This window comes from Mus caroli, chromosome 15, assembly GCF_900094665.2.
Source record: "Mus caroli chromosome 15, CAROLI_EIJ_v1.1, whole genome shotgun sequence".
Taxonomy (NCBI): Eukaryota; Metazoa; Chordata; class Mammalia; order Rodentia; family Muridae; genus Mus; species Mus caroli.
The window spans coordinates 72,175,232-72,203,019 of NC_034584.1; the positions used below are offsets into that span (position 1 = coordinate 72,175,232).

Sequence of the window (27,788 nt, forward strand, 5' to 3'; positions counted from 1 at the left end):
AGAGAGAGAGAGAGAGAGAGAGAGAGAGAGAGAGAGAGAGAGAGACGAATCTCATAGGGCTTACTCTTCTGGTAATGACAAGCACCAATTGTTTATTTTACTTATTCTTTATTGTCTGTGGTACTGGGACTTGAATCCGGGGCCCTATGCCCACTTGGGAAGGACTCTACTACTGAGCCATGTCCCCAGTCAACAAATACCCATTCTCACACCAGTTCTCAGGCAGGTATTACTGCCAGTGGGAGGGGGCAGCCATTGTTCAGGTGCAGGGCAGTTTGCTCTTCTCTCTCCCCTGACTGCACTCTGAGCGAGAGCTGACTTCTCTACTGAAGAGGAAGGGTTAACAGTGCTGCTGCCAAAGTTGGAGGCGGGGTTGTGGGTGCTGACATTGTGAAGTGTGTGTGTGTGTGTGGGGGGGGGTTCTTTGCACAGAGGGCTTTGCTTGAGAGTGGGTCGTAGAGGCAGCTGCTGACACGTTGTTCCCAGGAACCTTTGGATCATCCTGGGGTCATGGGACTCCTGACAGCGTGGACAGTGGTATGCATGAGCTGCAGTACGTAGCCAGGCAGTGACAGCTGCCACACTCTGTTCAGAAGGCATGGGCTGCTCGGGCCCACTGCATAGCCTAGGTTCCTCCATCATCACACTGTGAACAGCTCTGGGTCCTTACTCCCTCTCTCTGGATGACATTAGGGTCCATTTACCCACACAGTGTAGTAGTAGCAAGATGGTTGGGTACAAAAGAGACGGTTGGGGAGGCATGCCTTGTATAGTTTAGACTGGGCCTCAGGAAGAATGAGTTCTGGGGACTAAGACTCAGTCACTGGTGCATGCAGGTCCGAGCCAGTGCTGAGCAGAGAAGGCAGGGACTTTGCGGGTCTTGTGAATGGGGACCGGTAAAGCAGAGCTCGGCGTCAGCTTCACGCAGCCCCACAAGGAGACCCTGTGCCAGGCTGAGCCAGGTTTCTTCTGGGCACAGCTGATAATTTAATATGGGTGGGGCCACTATGAGCTTGTATCTCTGACCCACTAGCTACCCAAATCATCACACCTCTGTAGACAACAATGAAATGTCTCCAGTCGTTGCCAAATGTCCCCTTGGGGTCAAACTCTTTCATGGATGGAAACTGCTCACTTAGAAAAGGCTACTGATTTGAAATGGAAATCTTGAGGTCTTTGGACCACACTGCTTAGGTCTGAATCTCAGTCTCTCTCTCTCTCTCTCTCTCTCTCTCTCTCTCTCTCTCTCTCTCTCTCTCTCTCTCCCACCCCTACCCCCACGTCCCTTGGGTCCCAGTAGCTCAGTTGTTGGCCTACCTGTTCCCATGACAGAACATAGATGTGTAGCAGAAAAACTCATAAACACTGGCTCTGATGCACAGCCTGGGATGTGATGGGTCCCCTGGGGGCTGCCTGAGGCTGCAGCCATGCTCTGCCTTACAATTGGCTGTAAGGCAAAGCACCAGATCTGGTGCGACGCTTCCTGTGGCAATGACCTTTGAGGTCTGTGTGCCTGGCACCCGTGCGGGCCCACTTGATTGTGTCTCTGCTGATGCGGTGCTTGGCAGTGGACATCTCAACAAAGAGCAGTAGCTGTGGGACTGACTCACCTCCCCTATGTTCTGAATGCAAAGTGAAGAGAGCCCATAGCTGTGTGTCCTGTCTGCTGGGCAGGCTGCCGTATGCTGATTTGGTCAGCAGGGGGCAGCAGTCGCCGGGGGAAAACGCCAGCCACAGGCAGGCGCCAAGTGCTCTTGGCTTTTCCTGGTCCTTGGGGCTTCTTTTACTTACAGTAGAACATATCAGCTCTCCAGTCACACGAAGCTTTTTTTTTTTTTTTTTTTTAACAGCCCTTTGACAGCTCATCTGTGAAAGCCCAAACACGCTCTTGCATGTTTTATGCTCAGTGTGTCTTGTCCTTTCCTGCACCTATGAGGGTCTCGGAGACTGGTGGTGGGCAGATAACTCAATTGGCTCTCCCTGGAGGCTCACAGTTTGGATGTACACCCTGGGTCCTGATCTTTCCTGTGCCGTGCGCATAAAGTGTGTGTTGTTATGTTCAGAGGGCTCAAGTAGCACAGACAGTTTCATTTGTCAGAGGCCAGACTCCACTACAACAAAGTAAACTCTTCTGAAGTGTGCTTCTTTCTTCTTCCTTTTGGGATCCCCTCACACTCCATAATGCCCCGAGTCTGGAGGACACATCACCCTGCCTAGACTGGCCGTTGCCTGTTCCCTGAAACTACTTGGACCCTATCTTAGCTTGTCCCTTAGCTTTCTAAAAACAGCACAAGCCGTTTTCTCTGACTTTCCTAAAATCCACTGTTGACTTCTGCTGTCTCATTTCCACTCAGCAGCCAGGGTCATCCTTAAACATTTTAGGGCCAAGTGAGATAGCCATAGGAGAGCATGGGGAGGGGGGAGGGGCGCTTGCAGGGGGTGGGGATGGGGGTGGGGGGTTGGTAAAGGCTTGCTGCCAAGCCTGGTGAAGTTGAGTTTGATCTCTGGGACCTGTACGCTGTCCTCTGACCTCTCTACACAAGCCTTGTGGCACATGTCTCGGTGCTTTGTGCTCTGTCTGGGACGGTTAGCTTCCTGGGACCAGCAGACTGGATCCTGCCTGTGCTGCCTCAGGGCTTTTGTGCAGTCTACCCCGAAGCTGGCACAGTCACTGATGTTTCTCTAATGTGTAACAGTCCTCTCGGCTCTGTCCGCATCCTTCTTTCCCAAGTGTCCCTCTGTTGAACACAATCTTTCTGTGATTGTCACACAGGAGGAGCCACTTCTTGGGTGGGCAGGGGAACACACACACACACACACACACACACACACACACACACACACAAGTCTCTTGTTCTCTCCAGTAGCTACTATGAAGGTGCAGCCTGACAGTTCCCACCACCTATTATTTGCATTGCAAACTATAAAGTGCTGGACAAAAACCCGAGCTTTCCCTGCCACCAGAATAGACTCCATTCCGAGGCCAGTTCCCCAGCACCTCCTCCAGGTAACTTTGAGTGTTATCACCAACACCACAAAGGAGCCTTTGCGGCCAGCACACAGCAACTTGAAAAGACACCTGCTGGTGGCCCACAGGACAGGGCTGAGGGCCCTTCAAGGATGGATGGGACTGGCCAAACATATTTACTGGGGTTGGGTGAGGTAGGGTGTGGCTGGAGCCTCCAGAACATTCCAGAGCCCTTGCACCTCTGAGCTCTTCTGTGAGTTCCCACAATAGCATCTGTCACATTCTGTAAAGGGAGCTAGTGAGAGAGAAGGTCCTTTAAACCTCCCAGTTTATACCTTCTGAGGCCATGTGTCCCAAATAGACATTCTTGGATCTCTCAGGTGGCACAGTGACAGTCAGGTGGACCTTTAAATCAGGAGATTGCATTTGGAGTTTGACTATAAACAAATTACGTATCAGGGAGCCAAAGCCTGCCTCAGAAACATGAGGGCTGGGGGCGTAGCTCTGTTGGTAAACTACAGCAAAGAATCTGGGTGTGAGGGCAAGGGTTTGTAAACCTGGTGCTGGGGACAGGGACACAGGAGGCTTCTCAGCACTCAACATTCAGCCAGCCTAGCTTATCTGGCCAGCTCCAGGTCAGGAAGAGACCTCGTTTCATAAAATAAAGTGAAAGGGGCCCGAAGAACACCACTAGAGGTGATTCCACATGTAGTTACACACATGTGCATGTTCCCAACACACACACACACACACACACACACACACACACACACGCACGCACTCATTATGAAGTCATGGGCAATGGTGTGTACTGAGGTCACCGTTATTTAGAGACCCAATGCAAGGGGATGTTTCAAGTCTAAGAGTTCAAGCCCACTGAGTACCATAGATGCTGTCTCAAAACAAACAATAACAAAACAAAAACAAAAAACAAAACAAAAAACCCAAAGCAAACCAATAGAGGTGCATATGTCAGGGTTGCTGCATGCCCCCACCTAGAAGAATTTTAGAATTCACCAGATCTGATCAGGTAGGAACAAACATTTGGAATCTTGCAAAGCTAAAATGCAGATGCCAAGTTGTCCAAGGTCTTGGCCTTGTGGGAGCTTCTTCCTTCGGCGCAGCCCTTTGCCAGAGGAGGACTCGGAGGTTCTGAGACACTCATCAGACTGGTGGACAAACTGTAGGACTGAGGTCAGTGTTCCCATCTGCCCCGAGCCTCACTCTCCCAGCTGCTGGCTGGGCAGCCCTGGGAGGGCTTGCAAACCGGGCTGAACCTCTGTCTCCTGCAGTGTAAGATGGAATTGATCACAGGACCCACCCTGAGGAGATTCACGGCCTAAATATGCACAGAGAGCACTTTGCATGGTGACACAGTAAACTGCAGACAGGTGCCACCAGTGACTACGACTCTAGAGCACCCTGTTTTAAAACCAACGAATAATCAAGCAGGTAAGCTCATAATCTGAAGACTCCCTTCTCTCCAAAGACAGGAAGCTTCTTTTGCCAGGAATGTAAGACCCAGGGGCAATGCCTTTTGGGCAGAAATAAAATACCAAAGGGAGTCAGTCACTTAGCAGAACTGGGTGTCTCTGTAACTTCTACATTCTGAAAGGGCCTTCCTAAGGCTGGCCCAACACGGCAGCAATGGTCTCTCTAACCTTGTTGACAAAGCGAGGAGGCTTGTAACAACTGGGGAGCAGCCCTTCTGCCGCTGACCCCTGCTCCAGTGTGGGATTTTGCAAGGCAGCAGCGACATTGACATTTCTCATCCTTAGGCAACTCTCTCCAGAGCAATCTGTGGAACTGATCGTTCTCTGCTCCTTTCTTGAGAGTTCACAGATGTGAGTCTTACACACACACACACACACACACACACACACACACACACGAGAGAGAGAGAGAGAGAGAGAGAGAGAGAGAGAGAGAGAGAGAGAGAGTGAGAGAGAGAGAGAAGTGACAAGTGGCTTGAGACCTGGAGAAGCAGGAGCAATAAGAGAGGGGAGCTGGGTTCTTGCTGGAGAGCGGCCAAGTCAGCACAGCGGGTGTTGCGGTGAATACAGAATGTGATAGAACATTCTCTGTTTCCCAGCATGACGGTCAAACCTGCACAATCAGAACTACTGCTATGCTGGTCTGTCAGCTGCTGAGTCCCTGCAATCTCATAGCAGCTGCGGAGAGCTAGCAGCTCTCCTATGAGGTCCTGGACCTAGGTGACACACATATCGGCAGAGATCCACCCAGCCTCTGGGTCCTATATCTTGGGCTCTGGGGTGAGCCCAGAGGTCAACACCATCTTGATCTGGGGCCTCTCTAAGTTCACCCTCAGCAAGGAAGGGGTTCCCATAGCACCCCTAGGGGGTGGGTCACTAAGCTGGGGAAGGAGGTAGGGCAGGGCCCCCACCCCATGCTGGGAACATTTGAGCAAGGAACAGGAACTGGGAACTGGAGGGAGCTGGGAAGCAGGGGTAGGGATACCCCAGCTGCAAGGAGGAAGCTGCTGCATTTAGATCCAGCTCTCTGCCCAGAGTCCACTGAAGACTCTACCAGGGCAGCCCCTGGCTGCCTGCTGGGCTGTGAGGGCTGCAGAGCTAGTGATCAAGAGCCTTGGGACAGTAGGCTTGGTTCTTCAGGATGGGATGTGAGGGAGGGAACATCTCTGCATCTGCTATGTCACCTCTCTACCTCCCTGAAATTGTGGCAGCGGGGGACAGAGAGTCCTCTACCAAGGAGTACTGAAAATGTGGTTATTACTGCTACCCACACCCAGCTCTCTGGGAGACTCCTCTCTATAGCCAAAGAACTCCTCTTCATCCTTCAGTGAAGACACTGCGACCTGCATGGTGCCCTCCCCTTTACCTGCTAGTTCCTCAGGGCTCCTCTGACAAACGGCCACACATGTGCCTCCTTACATGACAGAAATTGAGGCTCTGAGCTCTGGAATTTAGATGTCTGAGATCAAGGTACTGGGGCCACCTCCCTCTGCCAGCTTCTGGGGAGTCCTGCACACCCTGGGATGTGGCTTTGATCCTTTTACTCTCTGACTGCACATAGCCCTCTTACCTCTGGGTTCTGAAGCTGCATGCGGGATGGGGTGGGAAGGTCAAGCCCAGAGCCTTCCGCACTCCACCTAGGGATGTCTCATGGATAAAACTGTTGTCTGCGCGAGTGTGGTCCTCCCCAACCCCCAAAGCACATCACTGCTCCACATCCAAGCAGAACTCTTCTGGAAAGTCAGGAGGGGAGCAGGGTATGGTGGCGGGACCCAGGTGTGGGGCTTATGGACCTGATCCAGCAGTTGGGGGCAGAGGTAGGATGCTCTCAAGTTCCAGGTCAGCCTAGACTATGGAGCTAGACTTTGTCCCAAACACAACAACAACAACAACAACAAAATTTAAAAATCATCACTGAGCCAGCAGTCGTAATAAGTAGCAGGCAATAATTAATATTGCCACTACAAATATCTTTGATTTTCCTACTTCTCTGGGGAGAAAAGATTAAAATCACCAGTGCATGCTCCCATTGATGTACCTATGACCTTCTGAAGGTCACTGTCACCAAATATAATGTGATGAGAGGGGTACCTGTCAGGCCCCTGCCAAGGTGTGCCCCTGAGCAGTTATACCAAGCAACAGATCTGGTATAAGATGGCTTATTGGGAGTAAGTGAGGGAGGGGGGACCTGGGGAAGGGGTAGAGGCAGACAAGTGGATATGTAGACAGGCAGACAGACAGATGGGGACACAGCCATGAGGTCAGAGAAAGGGGGTACAAAAGAGAAGGACAGAAATGGGGAAAGAGAGAGGCTGGCTGGGAACGTGGTGGGAACAGGCACTACTGTGCCTTGAGTGGCAGTTGAGTGGCAGACAGTCCTTTTACACACAGCCCACCTGGTGCACCTGGAGGTGGCAGGTGATGACATAGCCATTGCTAGGTCCCTTGGAGGAGTCTAGTGGAATTGCCTGAAGCTGACAATTACCCCCCATGAACTCACCCTATTTCTTTCGTTAACCTCTTCCCTTCCCAGGTTGTGACAGGCTCCACCCAAGCCTGGCTCTGTGAGGTCCCCTCATCCGGGAAGCTTATCAGACACCATCGAAAGCACTGGCTGGCAGTGAAATCACCATCGGGGTCAGGGAGACAGGAAAGGTACACAAGCCTCCCAGACAGAGAGACCCCAGAAACAGTGTCACTCACAGACTCTGTTCTCTCACCCTGATGACAGCAGCACACACTAGAGCCTTTCCCAGCTGATGCTGTCCATGCTATATCAGGTCGGAAAGGAGAAATTCCAAGGGGCCTGGTCACTGTCTTCTTGATGTAGGGTGTCCTCTTTGGGTCTCCATGTGAAGCCTGTGCTGTGTGATAAGTACCTGAAGGATCCATCTAGGATCGGTGGTCAGCAGGAGGTGAACTGTGTTTTTAGAGTCTGTAAGCTGGCTCAGACAGAGCGCCCCAGGGCTAGGAGGAGTGTGCGCTCATGACAGCCCATCATCTGATGTTAAATCCCTTTAACAAGTGCCCTCCTCTCCACTGAACAACTCTGCTGACAGGATTCTCACTTCCTTGTCTTCCAGGTCAGCAGTTCCAGGGTGGACAGGGCTTCTTAGGCACGAGCAAGAGCTATGGCTGTAAACGCCATCACTCGTCCTGATTGGTGCTCATGGACCCACACAAAGCAAGCTTGCAGATCGCACCTTGCCCAAGAAAGGCTTAACACGATGTCCTTGTTGATCCGAGAGTGGTATCTTTGTTTTAAGAATTAATTTGCTCGAAAAAGACCAACGAAGCACTCCCACGTCACTGGTGACTGTGTTTGGTGCTTGGGGCTCCAGTGCCGAATGAGTCTCGTTACCTCGGAACCGAACAACCAAACAGAGAAGGTAGAAGCTGATGGCAGAGAGGAATCATGGGACAGTCAGCTCACCATATGAGAACAGCAACTAGCCTGTCCGCGTTTACTCAAGCTTTTCTCTAGACTCAAAACTTTTTGTGTCCCCCTGCCCCCAGAAGACTCTGCACCTACAAAGTAGCCGCCGCCTACTTCACTGCTCATCTATACTCTGCCAGTTGTAACTGACATTTCAGAGAAAAGGAATCTTTTTGGTTTAACTATAAAACCTCTTCAAAGGCTCCCGTGTCAAGAGCTTGGGCTCCCAGCTGGTGGCACTATTGAGACACGGTTGCCCTGTGAGGGGGGCACACTTCCTCCTGGGTTCCTAGCCGGACAGACCATTAGGAGGTGGGGCCTGGTTGGAGGAAGCGCGCTATTGGATAACACCTCCTTGTCCTCAGCATCCACAGCTGTCCTGGGTAAGCATCCTCCTCACACACATCTCCCTTGCCAAGATACTATATTCTGCCTCAACTCAGGCCCAAGGCAATGAAGTCAGGCAAACACCACTGAATCCCCTAAACCACAAACCAAAACCTGTCTTTTATATATGTGTGCTAGAAACCTGAATCACGTCTCCAAGTTTCTGCATCAGGTGTTTTACCAGCAACCATCGCCCAGCCTGGGCCATCTAAGCCTATTCGTAAGGCAGAGTTCCCAGGGCCCAGCATATAATCTACTGAACTGGCAATTAGGGTTCAATAAGAACTCTGGAGGGATGAGGCATAAAGTTGACTTCTCTAGCGTATTCTGTTAAGCAATGCAAAACCAACAAACACAGTGTGTGTGTGTGTGTGTGTGTACACTTTTTATATTATACTTTATGATACAGTTTGGGGTCCAGCTGGCCCCCAGGCTGGCCTATGCTGGGCAGTACATAAGCACGCACCAGGCTTTTCTCCAAAGAGCTGCTAAGCCACAGCCTTGCTCAGAGACCACCACAGCACTTCACAGGCAACATGTCTAATAGCTGGTGAGATGGCTCAGCACCTATAGGCATTTGCTGCTCCAACCTGATGACCTAACTTTTCCCCCCCAGAAGCCACATGGTGGAAGGAGAGAACTTCGATGTCCTCTGACCTTTCAAAGCACATCTGCCTACAGGGCGTCTTAACCTGACACTGTGCCAGTCTGCAGTCATGGTGGCCGAGGGCTACCATTTGAGAGGATGGGGTGATCCCCCTCACCTTTGTCTTTCGAGGTGTCCCCTTGCCTTGTAAGAACGAGCCAAACCGAAGCCATTTTGAGTAAAATTTCCATTTGGAGTAGGGGTCAAATAAAATTTAGGTTCCCAAGGCCTCCTTGGGTAACTGATAACCTGCTTGGCAGGGAGAGACAGGTGCGTGGGTTCCTGACATCCTGATTGGCAAGTTGAGACATGGATGCTACAGCTGAATAAACCAACAAGTGAGGACAGGGTAAATGCACCACCCAGGGAAATGGCCCTAGGGAGTGCCCTATGCCTGAGTTCTGACTGGTGGGAAAACATAACTGTAAACTCACACAAATGTTTATGGTTTTCATGCTTAAATGCTCTGTAACATTCTGTCTCTGGGGTTGGTGTGTGTGTGTTGGGGGGGGGTAGGTTCACAGTTCAGCTTCTGGGTCCTCCCTGTGTCCCTGACACCGATCAGTAGAAGCCCGATTACAATACATTCTTGCCTTCTGTATTGACTCAGTGTTTGAGTTGTGTTGGATCTCGGAGGACCCTATAACAGCTTCACATCATGAGCCCACACTTCCCATGCTGTGGCTGTGTGGCTCCCGGGGCAGCGCCATCCTCAAGCAGAATTTATTCTCTGCCTGGATTCTTCTCCGCTGTATTTTTTTCTGCTCGGTGGTTGAACGAGCTCAAAAAGCCTTGCTATTTTCAGTTGTATTAGCTGTGTGGTTTGGGGATCTTACCCAATTTCTCAGAACCTTCCTTTTCTCATGTGTAAAATAGACTTGTCCTTGGGTGCCTGTGGCATGGGCTAAGAGGTGATGTCTTGGTCCATCCTAGCTGCTCTAGCAAACACTTAACACTTGGCAGCTTGTGTATATGGGCTTCTCACTGTCCTAAAGGCTGGAAATTCAAGGTCAGGAATCTGGCAGACTGGGAGTCAGCTGTAATAGTATTTGGGGGAGGGGGTGTTCCATGCCTTGTTTGCTCCCCAATAACTTCAGGGCGTTTCCATGCATTCTCGAGCCCGGTTTAGCTCCCAAATAATTAACACAGACTCTTAATAGATTTATTAACAAGCTGGCAGCAGGAAGCTAGACATGTTCTGAGCTATTCTAACCCTCTAAGGTTGCCTACTTCCCAGCCACGTGGCCCTTGACCTGCATCTGAGTTTCGCCCTGGCTCTCTCTGGTCTGTGTGTGTCCTCGTGGCTGCTCTATCATTGTGACTTCATGGTGACTCCTCCTGGTCCCTCCACATGGTCTCTCCACACCTTCTTCTCCTCTTCTACTTGTTTTTTTCTCTTTGATCTCTTTGGGACTCCCACACTGAGCTTGGCTGTCCTCCTTCTTCTTCTGTCCTTTCCTAATCAGCCATAGGATGATCACTTTATTAACCAATGAAAAATGATGGAAAACAAATTTTTTTGCATAGTATTGAGACCAGAGATGTTTGACCATGCCAAGGTCTGGGTTGCAAACAGATGTCTGGGCATAGACATCACCATCTGAACATGCATAGTGCACAAACCCTCCCTCAGCAGTTGTCTGAGGTTTCTGCTTCAGGAGTGGGGCATCTTCCATGGGGTGAAGAGAAAAACAATATTTTTAAAATTATATTTATTTATGTGTTTGTTTGTTTGTTTGTTGTGTGTGTGTGAGTATACTCACATGTACCATGGTTCATGTATGGAGGTCAGAGAATAAATTTTGGGAGTCAGTTATCTTCTTTTACCACTTGGATCCTGTGGATCAAATTCAGGTTGTCAGACTTGGCACCATGCGCCATTACGCAATGAGCCATCTTGCCAACCCTATTTTCTTGTGTTGTGTTATGTATATATACTCTAGTGTACATATTTATGTGTAGGTACATGTATATATGTATGCATATGTGTGTGTGTGTGTGGGGGTAAAGGCCAGAAGTCTACTCTGTGTGTCTTTTTATTGGTTTCTACTTTATTATTATTTTATGTGTATGGGTATTTTGCCTACATGCATGTCCTTGTACCATGTGCATGCCTGGCGCCCACAATGGTCAGAAGAAGGCATCAGATCCTCTGGAACTGGAGTCACAGGTGATTGTGAGCCACCATGTGTATGCTGCGAATCTAACCCAGGTCCTCTGGAAGAACACCCAGCGCTCTTAACCACGGAAGCATTTCTCCAGCCCTTTGCTTTCTTATGTTTTGAGGTAGGATTCCTCACTGAACCTGGAGCTCATTTAGCTTCTGCATAGCTAGTAAAGCTAGCCCCAGAGGGCCTCCCGTGAACCCTTGCCAGGGCTGGGATTACAGATGTGTGGCACCATGTCAAACATTTATATCTACATCGACACCTATATCATCTATGTGCTAGGAATCAAACTCGTGTCTCCTGTTTCCACATTAAATGTTTTATCAGCAACCATCTTCCCAGCATCCGTCCTTTGAGCCTATTTAGCAAGCATGCCTCCCGGGACTGCCAGCCCTATCTCTTAATTTACTGAACTGCTGATTAGACTCCACCAGGAACTCTGGAGGGACGGGGCATTTGGATCATAATGGATAGCAGCACAAAGCCTCCTGAGACATGGTGGGTGTGCAGAAGAAGAGGCAGCTTTGGAAACCAGTTTGTCCATCCCCAGCGATGCAGCAGTGATCGAGTCTCCAAGCCCAGGATTCCAGAGATCCCCAGCCAGCCATGTCCACCTCTGCTCTCCTTCCTGACCACTCTCGCTCCGGTGTCCCCACTAGCTGCCTCCTGTCCTGAGATACTGTGGGTCTGGTTGCTTAGGTCACTTCCCACTGTTCATGTATAAGGAGACACTGCAAAAGCCACTTGGCTTGGCAGCTTCTCCCAGTTGAGTACCCTCCTTCCAACTCCCAACTCAGTCTTGATGGGAGCAGATGGAGGGGACCAGGAAGCTCCCATGAGTTTAGAAAAGGGAAATTGGATCCTGTTCATCTGGGGGGAGGGGATACAGAGAGGGTGCAAAGGGTGATGATAGAGGCATCCTGGCTGGGTCACCGAGGGATCTCAGAGCCCAGTGACAGGGTCTACTGAGGAAGGTGTTAAGGAGGGAGGGTCCCTCTCCAGTCCCCCTTCCTTGGTGAGCTACTAGATCTCTGTAGATGAGGCCCCATGGGAAGGAGAGTCAGAAAGAGGCTTAAAGTCAGTCCCCTGGTCTTCCCTGTCCATCTGTCTTTGCTTTTAAAGGCACATGTGCATGTGATGCAAGCCCTCAGCCTCTTCTGTGCTGTCTGAGTCAGAGCTCAGAGAGCTCCTGTGGTGCCTCTGTGTCCCAATGGATGGCTCCCTGCACTTCCATAGGATTAGTTCTGGCCTCTAGTGGGGAAACCACAAGGATTCCCTGCCTGCAGGGATCCAATGGCCTCTGAGAGAAAGAGATGGGACACCATTTCCTATGTCTATTTCACTAGCAGGAGAAGCCTAGGTTCTGCTCCCTGCTGGAGCAAAAGTCAGGGTGGTTGTTTTTGAGCCAGGACAGGTGGTTGGGGGAGGATCCAAGTGGGATGCCACCTAGACTAACTGAAGAGCCAGGTGGAGCCCCTGCTAAGGAGGCAGGAACAGGGAAGGCCAGGCTCCCCTGAAGTTGTGTCCAGAGCTGCGGTTTCTTTCAACAGACTGAGCAATCCCTCACTTTCTAGCTGAACATGGTGACCAGACCTGTATTGTAGAAAGCACCCTCTACTCCAAGTGTGTAGCTGTAGCAGAGAGAAAAGGGCAGGAGACAAGCTAGGCCCCTGCGGTGGTTTAGAGACTACCAGAGTCCCATCAGTGTCTCTCAGAGCTGGGCACGAGCCAGCCCACCTCCACATGGCAAAGGTACCAGCATATAAATATGTCAGCCCAAAGTCACAGCAGTGCCCAGGGAGGAACAGCTTTGGGAAACAAAGTCTGTATTGGAGGTTCCCTGTGTTTCTTGTGGTTCCACACAGGGGCGCACCCCCACTTTTATCTCAGGGTCTAAGTGGAAAACTCTGAAGAACTCATGGAAACCTGGGTCCACTCAGCCCTGGCCCTGACCACTGCCCCATCTGTCTCGACATGTGCCTGTGTGCTCACACGCACTGGTGCACACTCCGATCGCCAGCACTCCCATGCACCCTGTCTCTGACCACTGAGACAAGCCTGGGCACATCTGCACAGGGCTGTTCTGGGTCTTCCCCCAAGGCCTTGTCCTGCTTATTTTACCTGGGTGCTACTCTACGGCCTGCGCATCCATCCAGAGCATAGGGAAGGAAGCTCCAGTCACTCCTCCCACATGCAGCACTAAAGGGGAACTTCTCTCAGGGCCATCTCCCACTGTTTAGGGCTGCCATGTTGCTGTGTCTGCTCACTAACCGTCTACCCTAGCTTCAGATTTCCAAGGAGGTTCTTTCCTCCTTCCCCACAGGATCGAGCTGAGTGGTTGACCCTCATTTCTGAGGATGCATGACCCAAAGTGGCCAGTCCCAGGGCCCTTCTGGCCATCAGGACGTATTTGTCCAGGGGCACAGGAATCTGAGAGTGATTTGGGGCTTGGGGTCCTGGTTCTATTGCTTCTGTCTGTCTAACCCTAGAGAAATACTTAACTTCCCCAGTCCCATGTTCTTCCACCATCAGGGGGTGTTGTGACAGTGCATTCCTTGCAGGGCTGCTGCAAATGTATTCTGCAAAGATCTCTGCAAACATGCTCCCGAAAACTTAGCAGAGTTAATAGTGCAGCTGAGTTTGGGCCCTTGGGGGGAGTGATGGAGAAGGAGGAGCCTCCATCTACTGGTCTTGCCTATGCATGCTTTGAATTTCCCGGGAGTCCTGCTAGCTCTGGGAGGAAAGCCTGACCGGACCACTATTTTAGCAGGAAGGGAGGCAGTGCTCAGAGACAAGCAAGGAAGGGCTTGCTTTTGTGGCTATCTGTGACGGTTCATCTTGCCAACTTGATGGGAACCTAGAATCATCTAGGAAATAAATTTATGGGCATGCCGCTGTGGGAGTTTGTAGATTAGCCTGAGGTAGGAAGACCTATTTTAAATGTGGCCAGCGCCACCCAATGGTCTGGAGTCCCAGGCTGAAGAAAAAGAAGTGAGCCAGCTGAGCACCGCCATTCGCCATTAGTCTGGTCTCTTTCCTTCCTGAAATGTGGATACAGTGTGATACAATGTAGCCTGCCTCCTGGGGCTTCCCTACCAGTGATAGGCCGCACCCTCTTAGAGAGCCAAAAGAAACCGCTCTTTCCTTAAGTTTCTCTTTTCAGGTATTTTATCACAGCAAAGTCAAAAGCAATTGATAGAGTGTCATTGGAGTCCTTTGATCTAGCTAGTCCTGAAGGACTCAACCCCTTCCCTTCCCTTCCGCTCTTTAAAAGGCAGTTTCTGTATCTTTAAGATGGACGATCCATCACCCCCATCTCCTTGTGGGAAAGGTGCAGAGATTGAACGAGGTGGCCCACATGAGCACTCAGTACCAAGCAGGCAGGAGATATCGGGGCGTTGTCCTTCGACCTATCTCACTTTTTCTACTATACCCCCACTGCCCTAAAACAAACCAAAACACTTGCCAAAACAACACCCTGCCAGGCCTGGGTCCTCCCTACAGGTGGTGTCCGATTGGTACAGCCTTTATTGTTTCTCCAGCATTTTCCAGAAGAATGGCGTCATCCGAGGGCCATAGAGGATGGGGGAGTAAAAAATAACACAAACAAACTGAACAGAAACTCAGGAGGGCCGCGAGAAGGGCTGAGATGGGGCGTTGGGGATGGAGAGGTGGGGGACCCAAGCAGTCAGCGTCACTTAGCTTTCAGCCACCAGAGTGGAGAATTCTGCAAAAGAAAAACGACACACTCTTATCATCGGCAATCATCCCACATCTGCCGTGCACCAGCTATCTTAAACCCTCCGAGTACAATATCTCCTTGGGCTTCAGCTGCGACCGTGCTGTTAGTCACCAAACCTGCTCTGTGGATGAGGGAATGGAGGCTCTGAGCCTGGCAGTTTCTTTGAACAGCTGCTGTTTGACCTGAGAGGTCAGGGTAGACTTAGAACTCGTCATTCATTGTCTCTGAGAACCCCCTGAGGTTCTGAGCCTCCAGTTCCCATCACCTCTAGAAATGCACCATTGTGGCATGAGACCAGTGAGAGGTTTAGGCCCTTCCTGGAGCAGTTTCTAGGATGCTTTCGTCCCTTCCACATCCACGGCGGGAGGCAGAGCCAATTCCCTGAGTGGAACCAGAGATGAGTGAAAGACCTGTGTGAAGCAGCTATGAAAGGCCACCAGAGGATCCTGGGAGCACCCCTGAGGTCAGCTCTGGCTGCCCAGTCTGTGTACAGGACATCCGTGTATGCCACTCCTCATGTGTCACCCTGTACTGCAGTTACATAAATGTTAACCCCAAGGAGGCTGGGAGAAGGGCAAAGGGACTCTTCCTCCTACTGTCACATTGTGCAAATATAAATAACACTTTAAATATTCAAATTGACCCCAGCAAGATCAGCCATACCATGCAGCTCTCCTGGTCCTGACTCTGTGAGGGGACAAAGCCTGGGATCTGGGAGACAGACACCACACCTTAAGGCAGTGTCCCTGGATATAGAAGTCTGGGCTGGGACTCAAGGTGGGGGACCCTGAGGGTCCTTGCAGGTGAAGAAGCTCCTGAAATCTCAAAGGCCCTGGGACTTAATGGCAAGAAGTATTGATGGGAACTCAGATATACACAGAATCTCCCCCAGGCAGGTCAATGGGCCTGCCTTCTTAGCCACGGGCCTCCAGAGCTTGCAGGACTGGAGGGAGGGCTCTCGATCTGTCTTTATTCTGTTGTTAGAGTTCTCAATAACACTGTCTGTGTTGTCCACGGTGACAATCTTCGAGGCATTCAGCAAACGTCTCCGTGGGAAGAATCCTGGGAGTGTTGCCTCATGGAATTCTTACAACTGCCACGGATAGACACATTCTTGCCTGCATTTTTCTGATGGGGAAACTGAGGTCCTAGAGTTTAGCTTTAACAAGGTCACACTCACTCACTCTCATAGTCCTTCTTTCCTGGGGAGATTTGTGACCTCCCTTAACCTAGGTATAGAGTGACAGACGTCCTGGCTCAAATATCGCCACTGCTGGCTCTGTCTCATTGACCCATTTTTATGACGTTCATTAGCCTCAGCACAGCACACCACAACATGATCTTATTTATCTTCTTGCTTATTTTTGTTGACCCCACCCCACCCCTGCCTCATCTCCTTGGTTCATTTCTTTCCCAGTGGCCTAACACCCTTCAGGTGACAATAATTGGACGTTGAATGAATGGAAGGGGAGCAGGGTGAAGGGTGGTACACAGTTGATTCCCATTTTACAGAAAGGAAAACAGAGGATGAAGCAGTCAGGGTCAGATAAAAAAATAAGTGACAGGGTTGTGATTTGTCCTCTGACCTCATAAAGTTCCCATGTGAGCCCAATGACCAGGCCAGCAGCCCAAATTCTGGGAAGAAATAAAATTCCCTAGTGTTGCTCACAGGATATCAGAGGGGAGCAAGGTTTTACAGTCACACTAGGGATTATGGGCTCTGGACCGCTTCTCAGAAAGAGTCCTCTCATCTCCTGCCCGTGAGCTGGCATCAGAAGAGAGCGATGTAGGACTGGGTGAGGTCTAAACAAGATGGGGTGCAGCCAGTGGTGGAGAACCAGGAATACTGATGAGGGCTCTCCAGGGTGGGAATTTGGGCTTTTGGGAGCCTGCTAGTATGTTTTAGCTTTATGAGGTTTTCAAAAGCCCAATACATCAGATCCCAGAATCTTCTGTGAGTTCGCTAGGATGTCCTTAAGGCCACGGAGCCTGGCTCTTAGAAGGGATTCTAATTTTATCCCCTCCTAGAACCCTGGTCAGGGTGCTGTAGACAAATTGAAAGCAGGGTCAGGCAACCCTCTTAGGAACTGCCAATCAACTATCAGCTTTCTGGGCAAAGGTCTCCTCTAAAACATACCCTCTCACCCCAAAGAAAAGCAAATGACAGACAGAGGCCTTGGAAGTCTAAGTCAACTGATTTGTCAGTTGGGTCCCAGAAGCAAACTGGGTGTAGGATGGTAGAGGTGGGATCTTGTTCTGCCATCCTCTTGGTTCCCTGGGCCAGTTGTCTCATCCCTCCCATCCCAGTGGCAAAGGGTCTAACTTCCTGGTCTAACTTGGCATTTGGAGCAAGCGGAGGGTGGCAGGCAGGGGAGAACGGGGACCAATAGCTCCTCTCCTCGTGAGTTTGGCTAGATGCTCCTGTCTCTGTTTCCTCACCTTCAAAGCAGAACCCAGGAGACTAGCTGCTTCTTGGGGCTGTTCGTCCCACTAGCACCACGGTTCCCTGTCACAGGCCTGGTGCTGAGAAAGCTCTCAGCTCCTAGAAGCTGCTGTCATCAAGCCCCTTCTATACCTCAAGCTGCTCGACCAACCTACAGATGCCCGACTGCTCCCCGGCACAGCAGAAGGGGTCTGTCGTCTTCATCTGTCAATGTCACTCCCATTGCTAGTGTGGGTCATCATCTGTTCCCACTGAGGCATCCTCCCATGACCTCACAGCCACCCTGGCCTGTGACTTGTTCCATTATTACTGGCTAGGTAGCCATGGGCCACTGTGTTGCCTCTCTTTGTGAAGTGGGGATAATGCCAGCTCATGCCACTTTCCTGAAGAGCAGCCAAGGAAGCACACAACGGTGCTTGGCACATAGGAGGAGGTGGCTGTTGTTAGCATTTGGTAGTGCCATCTCCCTTGGACCTCCACAGCACAATTGGCAAGGAACCTCCTATTGCAATCTCCCAAATCAAGGTCAAGCAGGATGGAGTCAGACCATCTAGGAAACTCAAACACCCAACAGCCAACCTGGTGTAAGCACCTGACACAATCCAAGTTAGAAACCCACCTCAGTCTCCTCATCTGTAAAATGGGGACAGCTATATAAGGTCATAAGAAAGACCTTCTGGCATGCAGAATGAGTGCAACCAAGTCAGTTACTGATGAGCTATGAAGCTCATGCTTCCTTTAGGAAAATCTAGAACGTTCTTTCTCTTGCAAAACATATAGGAACAGCACAACTCCAAGCCATCCTCCCGAGGACACTTTCTGATGTCTTCTTTATCCAATCAGAAAGAGAGGGAGACACAAGGGAGCGTGCAGGAGGGAGGCAGAGGAGGCTGAGCCATTCTCCTCCTTCCCTTAGGAAACTGAAATTAGCCTAATTAGGGCTGCCCCAGTCCTGGGTGCTGTGGGTATGGACAAATTTAGAAGCTCTTGACAGGTGAGGCCAGCGAAGGCTGATAGCCCCGAGTGAAATTGAGACTCAGGGAGTCAGCGTCTGGAAGGCCTGCCTTCCCTCCGTTCTGATGACCATAGCAAGGGCTGGCTCCTGGTTTATCACCTCACCTCGACTCAAAATAGCTCCAGGGCTCAGTTTCTTATAGATGGGTGCCGCAAACAGGATCACTTTCTCCTGCTGCAGGATGAGGAGGCGGGGTCACTTGGGGTCAAGCCAGGCAGCCACAGGGAGGTGGCATCAACAGTCCTGAGGACTCGCTCTCTGCCAGACAGTTCCAGCTACCTTATCCCATTTCATCCTCACAGGCTCTGATCCTCGTGATGTAAGTCGGGGAAACTGAGGCCGGGTCTCAGCCATGAGGAGGCTGACGGAGGCTGGAGGCTGGCTGCGTTACTGATTAAAGACAGATTGGAACAGCCCTGCCTCTGACTCCAGCTGCAGCCTTAGCAGGGGAAGGAGAGGGATGAATGGAGAGAGGACGTCTTGTTCCGCCCTGACCGCTGCTCCATTTTTCAAGAGGCCGGTTACATAAGTAGCGCCGTGTCCTCTCCCTGCTCCATCTTATCTAGTGCAGCATAAGGCCGGAGCTAGCGGAAGTCCGCCCGGGAATAGAGGAGCAGATTGCTAAGTACGGAAACATTTCAAACTCCAAATGCTCAGCTCGGCTTCGGGGAGGAAGCCCGTGTGAAGGAGACCCAGGTCGCATCCCACCAAGGGCATGCCCTGGCCCTCAACATTCACTGGGTCTCAGTTTACACATCTCTCAGTGAGGACTGAAGCCCCTGTCTCCTGGCCTCTGGGGGCTACTGGGAGGGTACAGTGAGACAGGACCAGACACTGTCCACCTAAGGGCTGTGGGCTGGCCTTCATGGGTACCCTCATATCAAGTCCCACAGAGAAGACAGGTGGGGATCACAATGACACAGGGGTCTCCGGTCCTTCCTGCCCCCTCTCCCCCTATCTCACAGTTCTATTTCTGTGTGGATTGGGATTTAATTCCTTTTCAATGGAGGAGCAGGGTGGCTTATAAAGCCATAGCAAGAAGGCCGAGAGGTGTGGATGAGGGAATGGATGCCCAGAAAGTGGAAAGGCCAGGATGTTTTCAGGGTTGGTGTCTACCTACAGGAAGGTTCTGATTCTCACCACCTGTTATACTTGATCACCACTCCCCCCCAACACCCCCCACCCCCGCAGCAGGCCGCTAAGGACTTTGCCAGAAGGAAACAGAAAGGCTCCATCCCTACAACCCCAGTAACTACGTGTTCAACCAAAGGAGTGAAAACCCAGAGCACAGGTGCTGGAGCTGTAGTTGGCACAAAGCACAAAGCAAGCAGAGCCATCATCACTGGGCCTGGGTGACAAATGCAAGTGCGCCCGGCTGTGAGGCATGTGGTGTGCAAGTCCAGCTAAGACTCAGTGGGCAAAGAAGCAAGTGCCCATGCTTCCCAAGGCTCTGTCTCCCTGCCTGCACAGAGAACAAAGCTATGCATTCGGTGAAGCTCTGTGACCGTCTGAGATGGACTCGGGAGACGTGGCTGTAGCGCCCCAGCACACAGGAAGCAGGCTGGATGCTATCCTCATCCCTCTTTGCTGCGTGCGTTCCTTGCATATCAAGTGTGGAAAGTCAGGCTGGGGACGCATTCTATAGAGAAGTAGAGAGCACAGGGTCCTAGTGGGACCTCCAAGCTCAGCCCTAGAAGTCCCAGTTCTGTGTGGCTCCCTGGTCCGTCAGCACTGCCATGTAACTTGTTAAAATTGAAGGTACTTGGACTCCATTTGGGAAGCAAACATTTCTGGATGGGAACCGGAGGGACCAGCCCAGCCCAGCCTGAGATCCACGGCTGAGAAGTGAAGGAGACCATGCCACTGGTGTGTCTCTGTCTGACCTTCATGGCCACAGCTGGGCTATTGACCCTCTCCCCATTGTGCTCTCTCTCTCTCTCTCTCTCTCTCTCTCTCTCTCACACACACACACTCCTTTTCTGCTTCCCCTCCCTCTCCCTGCTGGGTCCCAGCTTTTTAAGGGTGGCCATTAGCAATTGATCACATCTATAAATGTATTTAGACTTCCTGGAAGTAGCTGCCCCAGATACCAGAGTCTGAAAGAGTGTTGCTATAACAGTGTCTTTCTTTTCCCTTCCTGCAATTGGGCTCTTAAAGAACCATGCAAGCATCTTTCTCCTCGGAGAGACAAGAAGAGCCGGGGAGAGCAGCCATGGCTGGCTCTGCACTCCCAGAGCACCTGGGGCTACAAGCCCCTATTCCCTGTGCATGCAGAGCATCTCTTTACATGCTGGAGCTAGGCCTGCTCCTTCCTGCAATCTTGCAGGATACATATTCATCTGTTTTGTCTTTCCCTCACTAACTGATTGATTGGATGACTGATTGAGTCATTCGTTTCGTTTCCTAGTTTATCCCTATGTTCATTCCTTTATCCCTTCTCCTATCCATTCACTAAACAAATTTCTCTTTTCCCCCACTGGGCACCAGGCCTTCTTCTTAGTGCTGGGTTGAGAACAGAAGAAGGGAAAAAGAAGATGCTTTAGGGATACCCAAGCATGGTGGAGAGAAGCAAGCCACAAGGTAAGTATCTAATGCCATCTTATGCTAGGCGTTGACTAAACTCCAACCGTATCCCAGGTATGGAACAGGCAGCAGGAGCCATTGCTGCAAGCAAGCAGACCTCAACACTCATCTTGACCATCTCCCTCTTCCTTGCCTCTGAGCCCCACTCTCCCTGCCTCTAAAGTAGGAGCCCTAATGGTATCTACCTCACAGGCAGCTAAGAAGACAGCAGAGGGCACTGTCTGGCACATAGGAAAAGCTACCTGTGACTGCTCCCATGGTTCAGGGTCACAGCTGAGCCCAAGTCCTGATTCAAGGTCGTTCATGCAGAAGAACCTCCGGGACAGGATGCTAGTCTTGGTTCTAAAGACCAGGGTGGGCACTTTGAGCTGCCTGGATCCAACAGAACTTGAAGCATCCTTAGGCTAGAGGCAGGGCTCAAGATTCTCTGACCATAAAACATTCTGGGCCTCAGAGAAGGATTCTGTCTCCTCCATGGCACTCTTGTTTGGCATCAATCCTTTTCAAGCTGGGTTACAGAAGTGGGCATGTGCATCTTCACTAGGGATGCACAGGCCCCTAGGGTCCTCATGACACAATGCCACCTCGTCCCCTCTCTCATTCCTGCTGTCCTGTTCCTCCAGGAGCCTGAAGTGCTATGCAGCCTGCATAGCTTGGTCTAGGTCTCCACTGTGCTGTCAGATAGACTGCGGCTGAAGCCTAGATCTCGAACCTAGTGTGACCTTGGCCTCCTTGAGCTGCCTTTTCTGAATGGATGTCCTCGGTCATCCCAGGAGAAAAGGAGATGACACCACACAGCCAAGCTCCAGCCTGAGACACACTACACCTAGGGAGTAGCCCTTGAAAACCAGTCTCTATACCTTCCCTAACCATCCATGCCTCAGTGGGTTCACTGATGCTAGGGTGTGCCTGGACTTACCTCTGCCTGCTGGATCCTGACCTGTACCACTCTAGCCTCTGGCTTCCATGTCTCAGCTGCCCGGACCTCTCTACTTGCCTGGCATGGAAATCTGGAACCCTTTCAGGACCATGGCTACACTATGTGAATACTCTAAAATCCAAACATGTCTGGAATCCAATACATCCTTTGGTCCTGAGCTTTTTAATTATGACAAACTCAGACTGAAGGACTATTTGTGTGTGTGTGTGTGTGTGTGTGTATGTGTGTGTGTGTGTTTGTACACAAGGCCATACTCAGAATGTAGCTAACATGAACGGTACATAGCTACCATTCATTGGGTACTTACTAAATAAGTGCTGGGCACTGCCTTCAGTGCTCCTCTGTTTTCATGAGTGTTTTCTCCATGCAGCTGCAGCTCAGGGTTATAGGTCTGCTGTCCAAGGATTTCTTACCAGAAGATGGTGCTATACCTTTGTCCTCATTATTTTTGATTTTTATATTTATGGGTATTTTGCCTGTAGGTACAGATATGTGCACCACATAAATGCCCGGTGCGATGGATCCCTAGAACTGGAGTTACAGACAGGTGTGAGCTGCCATGTGGGTGCTGGGAATTGAACTCTTGTCCTCTAGAGGAGCAGCCAGCACTCTTAGCCACTGAGTCGTCTCACCAGTCCCTGTCCTAATTATCTCTCTCTCAACTGGTGCTAGACATTGCATTGCTTCTTGGAAACTGCCTATGAGTCTTTTGAAAGAGTTTAGTTGGCTCTGGAAGACCCAATATGGCAGAGAGCTAGGGAGGCAGGAGGGAACCAGGTCAAGAACTGCCTCCTCTGGTTTTCTTCATCCCTTAGGTTGGCTGGGAGCAACCAGCTTGAAGACACTGCCTCTAGCTCTGAGCAGTATCTCAGAAAGGGGAGTAGGGGCAAACTGAGCTGTAGGGGATGCCAGGCTTGGCGTGGAACTGAGGAGAAAGGGGGTCTGAGTGCAGCTGCTGGCAGACACACTAAGAGCTGTCAAGGAGCTAAGAGTCTCTCCTGTACTGTCTGCTCAGCTCCCTCAAAAGGCCCCTCCTTCCTGCCACCCAAAAGAAGAACAGCTATGTCCGGTGGCCAAGGCACCCTCTGCACCTGAACGTCATTCTCGCTTTCATTAAAAACCCCTTAATAAAGTTTCTGAGTACCTACAGAACCTTGTACTTTCCCCAAAGCAGTCTGTGTCCACACCACTTACAGGTCCCAACGTGAGCTCCTGCAACAACCCACGTGCCAGGCAAGAGAACCTAGGTATGCACTGGCAGGGGATGTGGTCAAAGTCACTTGTAGTGAGGAGCAGAAGGGAAGTGGAGTGTGGGAGTCAGGCCTTTCCCCTCAGGCAACAGGGGTTCAGTAAATACTGGCTTCAATTTGACAATAGACCCTGGGGGGTTGAAGAGCAAATGTTATCTAGGCCCCTCCTCCCCCCACTTTTTTTCAGTTAACAGGCACCCAGAAGGCACTTGCTATATATACTCTGCCTGGTCCTGTCTTAAGTACTTTACATATTAGCACATGGATTCCTCATAAGAGGAGAACCATCGTCCCCCAGAGATGAAAGTGCTGAGTCCTGCCAAAGTTACATGAGGAGAGACCCTAGAAAAGGCTGGGGTCTGAGCCCCATAGCATGCTGAGCCCTGTCACACCCCGTGTCCTAGCTCCCTGAACCAGGCGAAGGCCATGATCACCCTTGTGGCCCCTCTGCAAAGTGTCACGAAGCTAAGAAAGCCGACAGTTCTAGGATGTGCCCCACACACCGCGCCAGACGGGCTGACCAGATAAGGACGTGAGGTAGTGGGCCAGCAGACTCGTGCCTGGGCTCAGAGCAAAGCTGCACACGTCTTTAGTGCATCCTAACTCCCAGCTGGGAGTTGGGTGCTTGGCGGGGGCAGGGGGGGGTGTGTTCTTTCCAGGCTCTCCTACAATGGTGGAAGGAATTTGAATGAAGCCAAAAAAAAAAAAAAAAAACCTATCTGAGGTTATAGGACACCGGGGTGAGACACCAGGGAGGGCAGTAGATAAGGAATTTCCATCCTTGGAATCTGACACTACAAGGGCCTGAGGGTCCTGAGGGGGAGTGCAGGGGGATCGATCAGTGGGCCTATCTCCTCTGGTTACAGACATGAGCCTCCGGTTCAGAGAAGGGCAGACACTGCCCAAGGTCACACAGCCAATTTAGGCAGCTCCTGGATCAGAAACTAAGCAAAACAGGGAAAATCTCCAATTCTCCCTCCCACATTCCCCTACCCAGCGGGAAAGAGGGGAGCATTTCTTATGGGTTGTTCACATTTTGGAAAACATATATAGCTGAGTTTCTCTGCCTAGCAGACTTGGACTTGGCAGAATTCTCTGACCATCTCCTGTTCCTTTCAACAGCCCAAAGCTTTGACAGCCACACACCCCAGAGTCCCAGCCTTCGCAGAGTTAGAGTCACGGCTACTCACCTTCAACCCCAATCTTGCCGTCCCCATCCTTGTCTCCAGCGGCCAGAAGCGTCTTTGTTTCTTTAGCAGACAAGTCTCTGGCATCTGAGGAGAAGCCCTTCAGAATGGACCTGGGGGAGAAAAGGGGAGAGAAGCAGTCAGGTCAAGGTCACCGGCAGAACCTCGCTGGACGGTGGGCTGGCATCCTTGAAGGGCCAGGGAAATAGGGACAGGCGGCAGGTGGTGGGAGACCTGTGTGCAGCTGGGTTGGCCTGGTGGCCTGTGTGGCTTGCCTTGGTGGGTGTGAAGTGGGGGATGGCCCTCTATGCAGAGTTGACCCCAGTTTAGGGCGCACTTGCCTTTGCTTACCCAATAACTACATAAAAATACTGGGGCCATTGTAGTGATTGTAATGAGCTTTCTGGGTAAAGGAGGAAGAGGGCAAGTTCTCACAGACAGACCTCATGCTCATGTATGATGGAATGATGGACACCCAGATGGAGGAGGCAGAGGGGAGCATGGTGAAGGAGGAGTTAGGAGGCTCTCTAGAGATGGTGATACATGGAGGATGGGGAGCACTTAGCATGCATGTGTACACGCCTGTGCATGTCCTTTTCGGGCATACATAAGTAGGTGGAAGAAGGTTCTAGAAGAAGGTGTCCTTGGGGTAGAGTTTGGAAGAGAGACAGGATAGGTTGAGGGAAGTTCCTACTTAAAATGCATCTCGGAACACCTTCTGCCTCCTGTTTCTAACAAAATTCAAAGCTGTTTTGGCTAGAAAGTAACAGAAGGCACAGCTGGGTCATCAGATACAGGCCAGGTGGCTGAGGCGGGCTAGGGCAGAGGGCTCTCTGCTGATGCAGGTTTCCCGTCTCCTCTGAGCTTTGCTCCAAGGACCCTAAAGATCCAGAGCCGCCTCTGCCCCCCTGGCTTGCCCAGAAGTTGCTTGGCTGCAGTTTTCTGGTCCAGAGACAAGGGGGGGGGGTCCGCAGACCAGACCAGTGAAGGTGCCTTTCAGACCCACAGAAATCAATGACACTCTGAGGAGAATACCTCCTGCCTTGCTTGCGGTGGGAAGCAGTCAGAGTAAGTGCTCCTTCACTGGTATTAAATTATTAAGTAACTCTATTCCATTAGCGATATTAAGTGGCTATAATTTAACCTAGTTAGCTGCACTCTGGGCTGAGGGTTTGACCCTCCCGGAAGCAGGAAGTATCTTTCCCTGGTGCCCAGGACAAAGCAAAGCCTGCTTGCTAGGAGGGGTGGCTGGGAACTTTGGGTGCTATCACCAGGTTCCTCTCCCGCCCTGCCCCCCGCCCCATCCTTAATTTACCCCAGCTCATCCTCCTCAATGAAGCCACTTTTGTCTTTGTCCAGAATATGGAACACCTTCTTCACCTCATCCGGGTTCTTTTTCTTCAGGCCCACCATCTGGAAGAACTTTTTGTGGTCGAAGGAGTCTGCAGCTGTTGGGGGTTGAGGGGGAAGAGGAGGTTAAAGAAGGACAGGGGAGGGGCACCGGGAAAGTCAGGGAAAGAGATGTTGTATCATTTATTAAAGGGCACCTGCATGGTTGTGGGGAACAGGAGGGCAGAGGGAGCCCAGCTAGGAAAGGATGCTTTGCCCAAGGTCGTCCCTTCTTGGTTCCCCCATACACACACTGATGAGCCACAGGGAGACTGTCAGCCTCCTGAGAACTGTATTTCTTTTGGGTGAGGGCTGGGTGGGCTGTGCACAGGCATGCGATGGATGCTAGCTAGGATGGATGGAAAGGTGGCTTTCTCTCATTGGCTACATACTGTGATCAGAAAGACCAACTCTGCGAGGACACAGTTCTATCAAGGTCACATCATGGGAGGGGGAGGGGAGGGCCCAGAAGTCCTGCACAGATTCTGAGACCCATCCCAGCGGCTGGGGGTGGGATGAAGGACTTCTAAAAACTCGGCTGAGTTTCATACTCAGGGTGACAAGGTGGCTCAAGGCTCTGTGAATGGGTTATCATAGTGCTCTAGGGGCAAGGGGGCTCAAGGCTCCGTGAATGGGTTATCATAGTGCTCTAGGGGGAAGGGGGCTCAAGGCTCCGTGAATGGGTTATCATAGTGCTCTAGGGGGAAGGGGGCTCAAGGCACTGTGAATGGGTTATCATAGTGCTCTAGGGGGAAGGGGGCTCAAGGCACTGTGAATGGGTTATCATCGTGCTCCAGGGTGAGGTGGGGGGCTTCTTGGAGCTTCCTGTATGTGTGTCTGGAGGGAAAGGAAGCTATATAAAAAGCAGTTAGATGTCCCTCTCTGTCAGAAACTCTTAAGAACTATGGTCTCCCCTCAGCCCAGAGTTGGAGGGAAAAAAAAGTTGCTTTGTTTTCTTACACACCAAGGTGGGGCCCTGAGACCCGAGGCCACCTCAGATCTCATTCTTCCTGTGCTGGACTGGGTGACCTTGTACAGCTTGAATCTTATCCCAGCCTCAGTTTCCCTCCCTGGGTGACAGAGGAAGAACATCTAAGCTAGAGGAAAGAGATCACACAGCCGAGTGGGTACCCCTCTCTTGGACTACCTAAAAGGATTAGATGCTGTGCTGGGGGTACAGATGGGGAGCTGCAGCGGGCTGGGCAGGGCTGGGTGCCTGATGCAGAAAGGTCACTGTGTCCTTATGTCTGTCCTGTGAGGGGATCTCCACTAATAGGCTACCTTCCAGGAAACGTCTTGTTGGGAATGGGGGCCAAGGAAAGGGGTCTCTTGAAGAGAAAGCCCAGGCTTGCAGACCCTTCTACACTTCTCAGAGGGGGAAGTCTAGATCCTTGCTTCTTCCTCCCTGGTCTTCGCACTTGGTCCTGGACCCCCCATGAGTCCTCCTGAAGAGGCCACTCTTCTGCGCCCTCAACTTTGTGTGACTCAGTTAGGGAGCACAGTCCGTGCAGCGCTTGGAAAGCAAAGGACCAAAGAGCTAACCCCCTAGGATGAAGACCGATGCGTGAGGGAAGAAACTGGGGAGGCTTCGCAGAGGGATGAGGGGTGCCCCAGACGCGGGAAGAGGACAAGGGGACAGGGACAGGCGCGGGGAGTGGGGTGGGGGTGCACTGCTCACCAGCAAAGGCTCCTATCGCCTTCTTGATGTCCTCAGCGCTGAGCACGTCTGTCATCGACATCCTGCAACTGTTTGAGCGGGCAGAGCAAGTGCGAAAAGATTAAAAAGTGTTCTCCTCATCCTTTCTGCTCATATGACCAGCGCTGCAGTGTCGCGCGCCAGGCGCACGCCCGCTCGGCCTGGCTCCGCGCCAGGGGGCGCCCGGCTCCGCGCACAGCTCAGCAGCTCAGTCCCGCCGCACCGCCAAGCTGAGCGGGCCACATGCCCATGGGGTCCGGGCATTCAGGAGGCTCGCCCAGGACCCCGCCGTCAGGGGCCATCTCCTGATCTAAAGGGCCACCAGCAGAGACTGGAGCGTTCTGCTGCTGTCAAGGGCATACGGGAGGCAGCGAGGCTCCGATCTGGGCAACTCGGACAATGTCCTCTCGCGTGGGGAAAAAAATGATGCTGACCAGCCTCCACC

At 51.5% G+C, this 27,788-nt stretch overlaps 1 protein-coding gene across 1 annotated transcript; it reads right to left on the reverse strand.

The window, feature by feature from the left end:
- Positions 1-14,243: 14,243 nt before the first annotated feature.
- On the reverse strand, positions 14,244-27,592 carry Pvalb (parvalbumin). Its single transcript, XM_021184036.2, has 4 exons — positions 27,326-27,592; positions 25,574-25,706; positions 24,262-24,371; positions 14,244-14,825 (listed from the first exon to the last, which is right to left on the reverse strand). The coding sequence occupies exons 1-4, from the start codon at positions 27,384-27,386 to the stop codon at positions 14,797-14,799; spliced, it is 333 nt and encodes a 110-aa protein (XP_021039695.1). The 5' UTR covers positions 27,387-27,592; the 3' UTR covers positions 14,244-14,796.
- Between the last annotated feature and the right edge of the window lie 196 nt (positions 27,593-27,788).

Excerpts from the sequence above, each read along its gene's own strand:
- Pvalb (XM_021184036.2), bottom strand. The coding sequence starts at position 27,386 with ATGTCGATGACAGACGTGCTCAGCGCTGAGGACATCAAGAAGGCGATA. Across the intron at positions 25,707-27,325 it reads GGCGATAGGAGCCTTTGCTG|CTGCAGACTCCTTCGACCAC; the intron begins GTGAGCAGTGCA and ends AACCCCCAACAG. Across the intron at positions 24,372-25,573 it reads ATTGAGGAGGATGAGCTGGG|GTCCATTCTGAAGGGCTTCT; the intron begins GTAAATTAAGGA and ends TTTCTCCCCCAG.